This window comes from Pholcus phalangioides, unplaced genomic scaffold, assembly GCF_987345545.1.
Source record: "Pholcus phalangioides strain wild (caught in Gottingen) unplaced genomic scaffold, Ppha-v1.0 ptg000003l_1, whole genome shotgun sequence".
Lineage (NCBI taxonomy): Eukaryota > Metazoa > Arthropoda > Arachnida > Araneae > Pholcidae > Pholcus > Pholcus phalangioides.
The window spans coordinates 22196997-22212354 of NW_028301596.1; the positions used below are offsets into that span (position 1 = coordinate 22196997).

Sequence of the window (15358 nt, forward strand, 5' to 3'; positions counted from 1 at the left end):
TTGCAGCATGGGCAAATGAATGGAGCATGACGTTTAGCGTAGATAAGTGCATGGTCGCTCATTTTGGTTCGAACAACCCACGGTTCTCTTACGAGTTGAATGGTGTAACTGTCCCGGATGCAACTAGAGTCACCGATTTGGGAATTCTCATTGACGAGCGACTTAAGTTTTCTGAACATTGTTCAGCGGTTGTCAAAAAAGCGAATAGAATGCTTGGTCTCATTTTCAAAAAGGTCTCTTCGCGTTCTCCTAAAGTCATTCTTTCGTTTTTTCGAGGCTTAGTTCGCCCTGGACTGGAGTATGCGGTAAGGTTTTGGAGACCATACCTACAGAGGGACATAGACTTGATTGAAGGGGTGCAGAGAAGAGCTACGCGTGTCCTTATTGGCACACAGGGCTTGAATTATGAAGAGAGACTTCATTTTTTGAATATGTTTACATTGGATGAACGCAGGTGTCGAGGAGATATGATCGAAGTGTTCAAAATTTTCAATGGGATGGATAGGATGGACCATGAACTTTTAGTACACCGCCAATCAACTGCTTTTACAAGGGGACACCAATATCGATTGGTGAGGGACAATGCAAGGTTATGGTGTCGCAGGGAATTTTTCTCTAATAGGGTTGTTAATAAATGGAATAGCTTACCCCCGGAGGTAGTAAATTGTAACACAATTGACACGTTTAAAAAGAAATACGATAAACATGTTGGGGTAAGTCGAGAAGCTATCCATACTTAGAATAAGACAACCATAAGTATTCTTTATGGGCATTGTATAATATTTTATCATGTGTATATATTGTTTATAATTTGTGTTAATTGCATTTTTAATGGGGTTGCTGTATTTTTGAAACATATGACATCCATATTTTTATGGGCATCTTTTTATCAGCCACCTCGTTGGGCATTTTGCCTGTTGTGGCGTTGTATTTGTATTTGAATATTAATGTATTAGTTTTAAATGTCCTCCTCTAGATCACAAAGATTCAAAAAATAGATACTGGGCTGTATCAGTGCCAGGTGCTTATTGGCTCGGCCAGTAAGCTGACGGATGATGCTTGGATCCATGTGAGAAGTATGTGCAATTTCATTTTAGTCATTTTCACTCAATTTCTATGTTTGTATTACCATTTATACATGGTATCTTAATTTTTATTTCACACAAAGATGTATTTTGCAGGGCTCCCACTTTTCCTACTTTTTGGTAAAATGTCCTACTTTCTCTGTTTTGTCCTACTTTCTAGTTTTTGTCCTACTTTTTAGTCCTGCATTTTCCTACTTTTTCTCATTTTTTGAGTGGGAGCCCTGATTTTGTATAAAATGAAAAAAATAATTATGAATTTGTCTCATAAATATTATTCTGTATTTTAATGGCCATATTTTATTTATATTTTACTTTTTCATGTAAATGAAAACTCCTATACAGTAACATCTGAAATAATGAGTACAGCTTATTACAAGAATCTCACTATAACGAGTGATTCGCAAAATTGTCAAACAGCTAATGTTAAAGTTCCAAAAAAATATTTGATTATAGCAAGTTGAAAATCAAAAAGCATTCACGGTAGTGTCAAAAAAAATTAAAATGACAGTTTTTCCCTCTCTTTCTTCAAATATTGCACATAAGGATTCTTGTCGTGGCACATACTCCTTGTAAAAAATTATTCTGAGGCACTCCTAACAAGGAATAGACACAGAAAAGTCAATTTTTTTCTATTCTCACTTCCTATTTTTGGGGATTGGCTCCTCTAACTGTACATATGGGTTATGTGATGCTTTTATTTGACTTTTGCATCTCCCAATGAGCAGTGACTAAGAGAATAACAGGAAAGTGGTTTCCGAAAGACTGAAAAAAACGTGCTAAAAGTTTTCTGATTAGCTGAAAAATTTTGAAGTATCCATGAAACCATAGAAGTGAGCACCGATATAATAATTGAAAATTTTGATTGTTCAGTTGGTCAACAAAATAGCTTTGATAATAAACTGAAGCACCAAAAAAACTGGTACAGGCATGCGTATGGAAATAAAGAGATATGGAACCAATCGGAGTACGGTGCTGCGGTCGGCAACGCCTATATAACACAACAAGTGTCTGGCATAGTTGTTAGATCGGTTACTGCTGCTACAATGGCAGGTTATCGAGATTTAAGTGGGTTTGAACGTGGTGTTATAGTCGGCGCACGAGAGATGGGACATAGCATCTCCGAGGTAGCGATGAAATTGGCAGGGCTCGGCACAGGTCACTTTTTTCACTAAAAGTCACTTTTTTAGAAACTAGTCACTTTTATTACGTATTTTCAGGCCCAGATCACTTTTTCCACTTCTTTTAGCAAAAAAACCTTGGTCTCGCGCGCTTTTCTGCTGTCAATGTTTTTCTTTTCTTCAAGGAGGAACTTTACCAGTTCAAGGTTCAATTTTCTCCCTCCCTTCATTGAACTATGATCATTAGCTCCCTTCACGTAACCCCTATGTATGAAGGCGTCTTATCTTCCCGGGAGCGTACCGTGTGACGTCAGCATAACTTGATTTCAAGTATAGCCACTAGAATATCAACTACACTACTAGAATATCAGCTCCTTATCTAGTCACCTTAATTTCAAGGTGCTTGGAAAGAAAGCTCCTTGGTTAAAGATCATCATTTTATGGAAAAGCCGGTCGGAAAAAAATAGCGTAAAAGGCGTACTTACAACAAAGAATTTTTTCCCCTCCTCTACTACCATTTTCATCTTATTTTAAAATATCCTTTATTTTATTTGTTTTAAAAAGTTTTAGTCCTAAGTGCCGAATTCCTTTCTTGGAGCATCGAGTAAGTTACATTTGTTGTTTGTTCTATTGTTACTTTTGTTAATTTTTTTTAATATTTGAAATGACGATTTAAGAAAGCCCGTGCGGAAATGAACTTACGCGCAGTGGGAGGATACCAAAGCTCGCGTATTAAAGAGGCGTACTATTTATACGTATTATTAATACGCTTCGGAGAATACTCTTGTATCTGAAGACCAGACATGATCCACGCTCTGTACCAAGAGGGATGTAAGCGTTTTACCCCGAGGGGCTGGACCACGCTGGGGAGGACTCTTGTAGCTGGCCAAGGTGAAAGAAGCTCGCAAGTATTTTGAATTTACTTACAATAAAAAAAAGAATCATCCGACTGAAAATCGTGATCTATCTAGAAATAAAATTTGTACTATTTTTCTAACTGGATTTAAATCTCAGCAAGAAACCGTAGCCCCAGATATGATCGAAAGGAAAACTATTTATGAAAAGATCACAGAATCCTGCAATTCAACATTTAGTTTAACACAAGGGTTTCCAAATCAGATGAAAATTGGTCATCAGGCTGATAAAAAAACTCAGTTAACGTGCATGCGAGCCGTAAATAGAGGCGGATTTAACGGTGGGCACACCGCACGCACGCGCGCCTTTGGCCCCTACTTTACACTTTTTTCCTAATTTAAGGGGCCTAATATTAATTTGTTTTTTTATGTCCGGGGCCGTCAACAACTGACCTTTATCCGCTTCTGGCCGTAACTTAATTTAGATCATCTTCATGATACTGATTGTTGACTTAATATCAACATATATCGCTCCATTCTTGTTGTTGTGTAAAAAAATCCCATTTTCAGACCTCGGAAGTTATTAAAAAGTTTTTGTCTCAAGTCGAGGTGTGAGCCTGTGGGAGAGTCGATCGTCTGATGTCAGTGCAGTGGGTGTTGAGGAGCCAGCTACAGGAGATCGGGAGTCATGCGGCGATGAGGCGGATGTTGAGATCAGCCGTTGTTGACACTCTATTTCACTTAGTTGGCAATTCCAACTAGACCAGGAATTTCGGGTAGAGACCTTTCCGACGTTACCTGACTAGCGTTTGAAGAACCAAGCTGTTGCTCATATGTAAAACTACTATTAAAAGTTCAGACCTGCCGAGACAAATGCAAAATTAGATAATCATGATAAGATTCGTTTCCAAGCCTAAGGCTAGATGAAGTCACGTTACATAATACCTGACTAGAGAAAGACTAGCACCTCTGTGCTTGCAACATCGGAGCACCAAACTCGTTAAACGAGTGAGGTGAAGAACAAATCAACGGGATGTGATGAGATATGATGTGATCATTCAATAACCACAACCTGTATATATACACTAGTGAGGAACAAGTATTTTGGTCCACTTGGGCCGCGGAAATACTCCGTCACATCATGAAAAATATTACGTCACAACAATAAACTATTACGTCACGACAATAAGAACATTGATATAATTTGCATATAATTTCGAAATATTAGTATAAACATTAAATTACCGTTTGGCAACATGTCAGGCGAACTGGCCAGGTTCACCCAACACGACCAACGACAATCGGGAAAGTTTACCAACGGAGGTCCGCGACCATATGCCGGCAAACGAAATACTTATGTTAAAGAAAAAACTTAGAACATATGAAGAACACAACCTCCAATGAGACTAGATTATATCTCTCCCGGGAGGCACCAACAGATTAAGAATTAAGGATAATAATGCCGAGAGATTAATTTAGGTGGGACATTAGCTGCCCGACCTGCAGTCTCATCCTCGTCAAGCGACTGGAAGACCCCACCCTCCAGCCGAAAGACTAAGCGGATGAACTAGCCCATACCGGTACACTAGCAAGACCTTCTGTGGTTTCCGGTGGCTAAGCGATCCCTGGGGTCTAAAGGTAAGTACTCTCTTGACATTATTTAAAGAAATCATGACCCGGACGACGTCATGTTACACACGATATTAGGCAGGTGTACCAGTTTTTTTGGCTCTTCAGTGTATGAAATTCCATGCAAAAATATCTTTGAGAATCAACAGCTGTGAAACCAAAAATCAATTTCATGACTAGAATTCTGTTCATTCATTTGTATTAGAACAAAATGATCTTAAAGACATTTTAATGCAGATAAAGCAGCAATTTTATGCAATTTTATACAAGTTTATAACCTGACAGAGCAAAAAATGGGATACTCACATTCATGTTTTTACTATATTTGTGTCTGACATGCATATTATTTACTTCACCGGTGACTGAGTTAGCCACATTTTACCAACTATCCACAAAAAAAATTAAAGAGGAAAAGGAAGCCAATTCTTTCTTTTCATGGAAGCATAGGCGGAGATAGACTTGGAAGTCTGGGGGGGGGGCGGTCATTATTGCTGGAGGGGCAAGATGATGATGATGATGTTGATTCATCTATACATATATGCACTGCTCAAAACAATTAGGGGAGCACATGGTTTTAACAAAATTATGCAAAGATGTATACCGATAAGTAACATAAAATGAATCATCCATAATTTAAAGCCTAGCAGGAAACGGAAGAAGAAAACTTCATATGCAAATCAAAGTTCATGACGTCAAAAACAAGAAAAAGGAGATAAGGGCAGAAATCGGGATGTTGCAGAAACGTCTGTTTTACTGCCGTAACTGTGAAATTCAATTGTGCAGTATTTTTTTTTGAGACAAGGTGACTTGAGGATGTCTCAACAACGTGATTTACCGGAATCCATGGCATGGCGTGTTATAGCGAGACTGGAATCCGGGCAAACACAGCGTAGTGTCGCGGACGCTGTTGGAGTCGCCAGAAGTGTTGTTGCAAGGCTGTGGAATCGATTCCAAGAAACAGGAAATGTTAGACGTCAACCAGGGCAAGGTCGGCCACGCTCCACTACAGCAACTGATGACCGGTATGTACGGTTAACAGCCCGTCGAAACAGAACAGAGAATGCTACGCAGCTGCAAAGACGGTTGCTCTTGGCAACAGGACGAAGGGTGTCCAGCCAAACAGTACGTAATCGGCTTCATGAGGGAGAGCTCTATGCACGTAGGCCAATGGTCTGCATTCCGTTGACCCCACGCCACCGTGCGGCCCGAAGAAGATGGGCTGCTGAACATCGAGATTGGGAGCAACATGATTGGAGCCAAGTGCTGTTTACAGACGAGTCCCGATTCAGTCTGGAGTGTGACACCCCCCCCCCCCATGCCTCCCCATATCTCCGCCCATGCGTGCAAGAAATAACCCATTGGAACTGTTTGGAAATATTGTATGAAAGTTTCTGAGAACTGCTGCTGTGCACCTAGCCAAAAGGCGTCATTTTTTTCGAAATCTTAATTCTTTTTTTTTTTTTTTCTTCTGCTAAAAAATGATGATAAAACAAACTCCATACTATTTTTTTATTTCTCATTGTGACATATTTTTAGACACACAGTGCCTCCCCCCTAATCACATCTCTAAACTTTCAACCGTCACACTGGATCATAAAAATCAGTTTAATTGATTGTGATTATTTGTTTTTATCATTTGTGAAACAGTATCTGAAAGTGTCTTGTCCATATATATTGTGATTGATCTAAAACATATTTATTAATTTTATAGTTCCGCCAATTATATTGGACAACAGCACACAGTCCATTGCTACAACGGTAGGAACAACTGTTATACTGGAATGCTATGCTACTGGATATCCAGAACCAAAGCTTTCGTGGAGAAGAGAAAATAATGACATTCTTCCCACGGGTGGAGCTGTTTACAGAGGCAATATACTAACTATTTTTGATATTTCAAAGCATGACAGAGGGACATATTACTGCATTGCTGATAATGATGTGGGCAAAAAAGCTATGCGACATGTTGGTGTTGATGTTGAATGTAAGTACTTTTATGACAGAATGAAAATGTATTTTAAAATATTGTTTATAGAAATAATGTTGTGATCTATTTGATCTAATGTGCGTAATTAGAGATTAAAAACACTATGATTAAATTTAACCTTCCATTGTTTGTGAAAATTATCATTCAAAAAGGGCTTTTTAATCATTCTTTCAACATTGTTTTTTTAATTTATCATTTCGTATATAATTTTCTAAACTAATACTTATCAAACATTGCATATGATAAAGACCAAAAAAAAAACTGACATGATGTTGACCAATAACACTATGCCACTGTTTTATCTTTCATTGTGTCTGTCTCTTGTCAAATACTTTGATTTTTATTTGGTTTGTCACTTTATATGTTTAAAGTTTTTTTTTTCAATTTCATCTTTTATGAAACTGCTTTTGAGCACATTTATTATTTGCAGTCCCACCAGTTGTAACAGTTCCTCAAGTGAATTACAAGCAAGCACTTGGATATTATATGGACCTCCACTGCCAAGTAGAAGCATATCCTGTGCCTTCAATTCTTTGGCTAAAGAACCAGTACCAACTGTTTGATGACAGACGTGAATATTTCATCACCACTTTCTCATCCACTTCAGGGTTTACAGAAACAAAGCTCCGTGTCTTGTCGATTGAGAAAAATGATTTCGGCCGATACACCTGCAAAGCTATAAATAAGTTGGGGCATGACCAAAAATCTGTGGAGTTATTTGGTAAATTTTCATTATTTTTTATGTATAAAATCAGAAATAGTGGAATTTTACATATTAAATGAAATTAATGTGCTTTTAAGAGAAAAATTTGACTTTGAAAAAATCTTATAAACCATCTAATCTATAAGTGAAAAAATATAATTGAATCGGTGAGAAGAACAACAGTACATGTCCAGATTCCGCCGATCAACCTTTTTTTTATGAATCAGTTCTATAAATGTGGATCTAAACACATTTAAAATCAGCCTATCCTCCCCCCCCCCCCCCCATTAGTTCCAGGAATGTTTTAAGCCTTAAATGAAGAACAGTGTACCTGCTCAGCATTAGTATCATTTTTCCACTCAGCTGCTGGGATGAGCTTGGGTCTGACTGACTTTGCACATGCACAGAGCATTCTTTTGTCCTCATTTTTCTTATCCCTTAATCGCTATCAGAACTAAATCTCCACAGAAATTCTTATTTCTGTCAAGGAGCTTCATCTGTTCTCTGATGGTTGCTCTGTATACAATACAGGGCATTGTATCCAGGGCGGATCCAAAATACGGAAATTGCTCCAGAAAAAGTCCATCGCTATTTTCTCTTGAGGAGACATTTGTTCCTTCTCTGTAATAGAGATTTGGATACCATCGAAAGGGACATAAGAAAACATGATTGAACCTACCTTCCAGATGAATATATTGACTTGATTGTTGGCAGCAGAAAAAACTCCAGACCTTTTTCAATTAAGTTGGTTACTCATGAAGACATAATAAATTTAAAAAAAAAATTGTTGGCCTACCATTTATAAAACATCTAAACCCATCAGAGACAACCAACAAGATTGTATGTTTTCTGTGTCCGAACATAAAATGTTTTTTATAACACTGTGAAATGCCCGAATATGTGATGACATGACTACATTGATGGACTATGTTCCAGAACTTTCAAACTTGTCAAGAATTAGCTTGAGCAAGGGCTACCCAAGGGAAAAACCTATGAGAGACTCATTGCCATCAATGCAATGAAAGTTCAAAAGCTGGATAGTATACTGGAGATAACATACCTACCCACAGAAGCAATTGATTTTTATCAAAATATCTATTTGTGGAAGACCAGCACCAGTGTGAAAGAAGATGGCTTTCTATGAGTGTCACTTCTCTTCCTTAAATTCTTTTACTTTTAATTTTTTTAATAATTTTTTTACTTACTACACTAAAAACGTTACTTTTATTATTGCTCTGCATTTTATGCTGGTCTCCATTCTTTTTTTTTCAACAAAAATGACTTTTCAGGTAGAGTGTGAAGTTAATTATTTCCTAACTAACAAAAACATACTTTTGAGGGGTTCTTGTCCAGTGATTTTATTAAAATCTGTTAGCACAAACAAACTATTCTTAATGATTTATGACTGCATTACCCCGGGGGTAGTAAATTCTAACATAATTAACACGTTTAAAAAGAAATACGATGAACATGTTGGGGTAAATCGAGAAGCTATCCATACTTAGAATAATGCAACTATAAATATGTTATAAGCATTGTATAATATTTTGTCATGTGTATGTATATATATATTGTTTATAATTTTTTGATTACATTTCATTTTTAATTGGGTTGCTGTATTTTAGTAATATATGACATCCATACTTGTTATGGATATTATATCTTTTTCTCAGCCACCTCATTGAGAATTTTGCGTTGTGGCTTTGTATTTGTATTAACAGGTCCTTGAGGGGGTGGTGGATGCAAACATCAAGTTAGCCGGCTTTCAAGTTCAATGGGTTGTAGTCTGTAAAATTTTTAAACTTATAGCTGAATTATTTCAAATTGAGAATTTCAAACCAGTACTTTTTTTCTCACCGATCAATTAGTCATCCAAACTTTTGCATGTTCTGTAATGTACTAATGTCTGCCGGTTTCATTCAAAATATTCAAATCTCTGTATCTTGACATACTGTATTTTCCTGCGTGTAATCCACAGTTTGTACTTTAAAAACTATCTGAATTTCTTAGAGTGTATTTCATAACAGTGTGTCTCCTCTGCATATTTTTTTCTGTGTGGTTGGAATGGAAATATTCTCAAAATTAATTTGTTAAAAACAATTGTTTAAAGATTTATAAATGGTGTATAGATTTGAGTAGAAAATTTGAGTTTCAATACAAAAATATGATTATAATATCCTCTTCCATTCCTTAAGATTTCATTATTGATGTTTATATGCAGGTTAGATATTCATTGCAGACTATACTGTGGTTTTTTTTTTTTTTTCAATATAACTGCATTCCCATCTGCTGATTTTACATGGGAAAATACTGTAACTAAGAGAAAATTTTATATAGTTGGTGGTGTTATTAAAAAGTAACGTCATCATGAAGGGCATCCTGTAAGTCTTAATTCGGTCTTTATCTCATCAACCGTTTTATGTACCGTACCATCTAAGGTATGGTTTTGATTTAAAAAATGCTTGAAATGTGCTCAGGAATTACCCTGTACCAGTTTTGGGAGTACAACAAAGTGTCACAAAATAAAAAAAAATCCCAATTTCTATGTATCCCCCCCCCCCAACTTCCAATCAGAAAGTTGTTGCGCAGTCTCTCCTGAAGCCAACAAAAAAAGTAATATTTCTAAGCGCAATATTTGCTGAGATTTTTGAATTCCAAAATCGAAGAAAAGTTAGGAAATAACAGCGTATATGAGCGAAAGAAGCGCTGTCTGTTAGTTTATGCTGTTATTTCCAAACTTTTCTTCGATTTTTGAATTCAGATATCTCAACAGATATTGCACTTGGAAATGCGAAAATTTTTCGTTAGCCTCAGAAGAGGCAAGGCAGCAATTTTTTAATTGGAAATTAGAGGGCAGGAGGGTCATGTATAAAAATTTAGATTTTTATTTCATGACACAAAATTGGTGCAGAGTAACACATTTTGAGCATTTTTTAAATTAGAACCTTACCTCTACAACAAACGTTTGATGGGATAAATGACGAATTGGGACTTACAGGACACCCTGTACAATAACACAAACTTTAATAGCATAATTTCAGTTAGTCTGATTTAATTTTCTTACTTATCAATTTTTTTAATGAATTGGTTTATATTACAATGAATGTGTGGTAATTTTTTTAATTTGAACTTGATCATTATGAACTTTTTAACAATGGAAAATCATTTTCAATTCATTTGTTGATTTTATATTTTTTTTATTTTTTATTGCTGAAAAAACTTCCTCATTTACTTTAGTGTTTGATCGAAATTATTTCTTTCAGAGTCTTACACAGTCGAATGTCCACCTGCATGTGGCCTTTCCAAAGCATCAACGTTGCAATCAATTTCTAGGTGGTTTTTGTTGCCTTTATTTGTCGTCATTTGTGCTTCGTTCTCCCATGTCCCATCATGAAATTATTTTTGTGATAGAGTGGAGTTTTTTATTTCATATTTTCTTTTAATGGTAATTTTATTGGAAATGTTTTTTACATTTATTGTTATTGTATGAATGGAACTTTTTTCATGAATCTCATGTGTGACATCTACAAGCATTTACAAAAACCATTCCATGTTTTTATAATCTCGTGTAAATAAGAAGTAGAATACTCAATATGACTGGAGGAGAATTCCTCATTTTATAATTATTATGGAGAACAGCTGTGAAGTGGATCCTGCTTATTATGACTTATTTTCGTGGTCCCAACTCTTTTTTCATCAAGATTTCCACTTTAAAGCATTTTCTCGCTTATAACAATTTATCATTATCTACTGCATATAGTGGAACACTATATAATGATACTTAAGGGACCAGAGAAATGTATCATTATAAAGGAATTATCATTAGAGATAATAGGATATATTTATACTACATAAAGTGCAGCGGGACCAAAGAGTTATATTGTTATATAGGATTTTCACTGTATATAACAATCACTAAAGTTTTGTTGAAATGCTATGCATGTATACAAATTGCATGGATGTTGAGTTTTAGAATTCTAGTTGAACTTAAAATGGTTTGGGTATGCACAATGGTAAATATATTTGTTGTGTACCAAATTTGTGTGATAATCCCTTTTCTTTTCCCCCTCCCCCTTATTTGTTTACATATCCATGAGCTCAGTGAAATTTTTTATGAAGATTTTATTAGACAAGAAATCAACTTTCAATCATTCAACTTGCATAGAGATTTTCTATTTTAAATACATGTTTGACACAAAAAATTTATATCGCCAATTTTGTTATCAGTTTGACATGTGATGAGCCATTTATGATTTTCGAAACAAAAAGAAAAATGGTCAAGCACAAAACTGCATACATTTTAAAATGTTTTATTAAAAGATAGTTTCGTTTGGGTAACTTTTGTTTTAATTTCATCAAGTATGCAGAACATCTATTGTTTTTCATTCTTGTTGAAAAATCTTTTTTTTTTGTGGGTGAACCTAACGGAGGCTGTTGTAATAAATTATTCTAATTGCAAAATTTCTTGTTCTATTCACTGTGGTGTTTATATTTTTATACACATAATTTGTGAAGCTTGCAACATTTACACTATATCGCCAATGTTTGTTTTGGTTTTAAAAAACACTATTCTCTAAGAAATAGACTACAAACCATATAGCATAAATATCAGCTACGGATTGTGAGAAATTTCTCTGATAGTAGATAGTTTTCATAGAAATGCAGAATTTTTGTATATGCTGCATGTAGTTACCATTTGGGAACAAAAAAAATAAACATTTTAATATAAAAAAAATTATTATTTTTTTACATTCACTGAGAATTCTATAATACTGACTAAACATTACAAATTATCTTGGAAAAAATTAATTTTTCACCTGAATTAAAAAGAAATACTTAAAAAAAAGTTCGAAAATTCACTAAAATCCCTCTAAGAAAGAGCATCTGAAACAAAAGTTCTAAAGAGGCTGCAGTTTTCCTTGATTATATGTGAGAAAACAATCAAATTTCCTGTGTTAGATTGCATCAAGAAATTCTATAGAGATTTATAAAATAAGAATAAATATTTTCAAAGTGATCCAAAAATAGAAAAATTTATCAAAGATTGGCATTTTTTTTTTAAATGTGACCAAAATTTTTCATTTTGTTTTAGTTGTGATGAGGGGTGATGCATGTAGCTAACATAAATTTGAATTATGGTGGATAAAGTTTCCAAATCACGGTTTGTTTTCTTCAATTCCACTGCACTTTAAATTGTTATAAAGTGTTGTTTATTAATGAAATTATCTGGCTCATACCAGGTATCAGTTTAACAGAAAAAACTATTTTGCAGCAATGTGTGATGTAGGAATATGTGCAATTATGTACAATGACTCTTTTAAACGTGGAATAAAAGAAAAGTTAAATTTCTTAGTGGACTTTTTTTTTTCTTTGTAACAATCTAAGTTTACCAGGTTTTGAAATGAGGACATATATATGTGAGCCCCCTGGAGGGCAATATTCTCAAAATGGAGTCTGGTTTTCTTCTTTCATGGCTGTGTTTTTCATATTCGCACAAAGCAGGTGGGGCCATGGCTATAATAGTATCTGGAGGCAGCATCAGTTTTTGTGATTTTTGATAGAAATTGTTCAAAGGATGTAAAATATGTATGGGGGGAGAACATAGACATATGCACATAGATGCAGCTCAGGGCGACTATATAGTATATGGTCCTGGCATCACCTACTCTGTCGTCTGCCAAGGAGGTTATAATCCCCTGGAGGTGACATCAGGCACGAAAATTGAAGCTGTTGTGGCAACCCTATGGGCTGACAAGTAAACACAATCAAACCGCTCTTTTCCCTATACTTAACGTGTTTTGCCAGATCGAATTCTTTTAAAATATTAATAATTAAATAAATTTAAGCACCATGACTGTTTAATGCGTCTTCAGGTAATCTACATGATCCAATAAAGGGGAAAAAAATAAAACTTTATCCTTGTATAACGGGTTTTTATATTTTTAATTTATTTTTGAAAAGGGAAGATCATTTTTCACTCTCAACTCGTCATAAGTTTTTAGTTCAGTGCCTTCAATTTATTTTAAAAATTCAATGTATCCCATTAATGTCTATGGAAATATGATTAATTAAATTTATATGAAGCTTCAATAAAATGCAAGTTTCATAATTTTTTTTCCTTTAACTGTTTGTTTTGCCTTTTTGTTTCGTTCATCATTATGATAGATCCGGGGCATTTTGAAAGTGTTTCAGGTCCATAGGCACTCGTCTTACGATTTACATGAGGAATTTCGATTTCTAAATCAATTCTGAGGTGCTCGAGGACCTTCTGACAGGACCGTAGCTAGAATTTTTGCCGCCCGGGCAAACAGCATTTTGCCGCCCCCACGACTTTGAAATTTCATTAATTTTGTAACGGTGTTCTTTGTTTCCACCTGAAACTGCAGCCCCAAAATTTTGGCACCCGGGGCAATTCCCCCCCTCCCTTCTAGTTACGGCCCTGCCTTCTGATACCATCCTGATTGACTGCATAATATTACTCAGCAGTATTTCGAACATGTGAGTGCTCTATGGAGGGGTGGGTGGTTGACTCCAAGGCTGGGACTTTTGGTGAAACCACAGGTTAGATAGATTAAATTATTTTTTTACCCCAATTAGTTAATTTATTGCGTGAAAAAACAAACTTATTACTGAAATAATATGCCCATATATATTAATAACTGCCCATAAAATGATGAAAATCGTCCTGGGCCCAGGGCTAGGGCAACACCCCCTAAAGAACTCAACAACATCCTAAGGCCATGTCAGTCCCACCTTTGACGGGGGGATAGTGGAGCTGACAGGACTCCAGCCCTGGGACGATTAATTTTTTTCTTTTTTCACGCCATAAATTCATTATAGAGGCCCTCGTGAAAAGTCTGGCTTGGGGCCCCCACCAAAGATTTCAGCCTAGAGATCCTGCTCCTGAATGGGGGGAGACATGTCAAGAGCACCAGGCTGAACCAGGGCCGCAACTAGATAATTTGTCACCCAGGACAAACCGGCATTTTGACACCCATTGTCATGTAGAACAAGCAGTGAAAAGGGAATTCTGTGCCACTTCTGGTCCAGCGCCCGCCCCCTAGCTGTGACCCTGGGCCGAGCAACCCGGCAGGATAAATTCAGAAATGAAAATTTCGTACATAAAATTTTCAACAGAGCACCCATAAGTCTAAAACACTTTCGTTTCCCCTTATGTAGATTTCGATTTCAGAATAAATTCTAAGCTTAGGTCAGGGGTGCTCGGCCCTGTGCCTCAAAGTACTGGAAGTGCTCGAGCGTCCTCCACCACTGTGTGTTTATGATTTTGCTGCCAGTAAGCTTTACAAATTTCGCCACCTTCTTCCGTTCCACTCCCATATTCTTGAACACGTATTACTGAAATATATGCCGCCCATCCGAATCTTCCGCTAAATGGATATAGTATTGTGAAAGAAAATATTAAAAATAAAAAACTTTTTTACGAGCCGAGATGAGTCCTCTCTTTGGCATAGGCCAAAGTATTTAGGAAAATAATCTTGGGCTGTTTTTTTTTTCTTTTCATTTTGTACCTATTATTTTGCTCTTAAACTGGTATGTGCACAAAAATTTGACAAAATCAATTGTTCAAAATCAACAGTTTCAAATTCAATTTTAAATTGTTTGCATTCGAATTTTTGTTCTACCTGGACTAGAAGTATTTCTACAATATTTTGATATAAACAGCTGAAAGGCATTATATATGCTAATGTTTTGTATTAAAATGCTCTTTTTCGCAAAAAGAAAAGTTGAAATGAAGTCATAAAAAAAAAATGAAGTCATATTTGACCTCATAACGAGGTTTGACTGTATATATATATAGATCTATTTATCTCAGCCTATGCCGTTTTTAACCAGAACGATATCGTGGTCCGATATAGATCAATTTTGGAAACTGAAATTTTACGATATAGATCTATATCTTTGTGCTACTTGGATTGTTCAAGTGCCTTAAAACATTGCCTACCTCTCAGCACTGAGGTGTT

At 35.8% G+C, this 15358-nt stretch overlaps 1 protein-coding gene across 1 annotated transcript in view; it reads left to right on the forward strand.

Annotated features, from left to right (window-relative positions):
* LOC149088295 (lachesin-like) overlaps positions 1 to 12728 on the forward strand; it is a 26325-nt gene extending 13597 nt beyond the window's left edge. The window contains exons 4-7 of the mRNA XM_089246459.1: positions 977 to 1076; positions 6398 to 6670; positions 7104 to 7394; positions 10640 to 12728. Of these exons, the coding sequence (XP_089102585.1) occupies positions 977 to 1076; positions 6398 to 6670; positions 7104 to 7394; positions 10640 to 10770 (795 nt within the window). The 3' untranslated portion in view covers positions 10771 to 12728. The remainder of the gene's footprint in view (positions 1 to 976; positions 1077 to 6397; positions 6671 to 7103; positions 7395 to 10639) is intronic.
* Positions 12729 to 15358: the final 2630 nt, after the last annotated feature.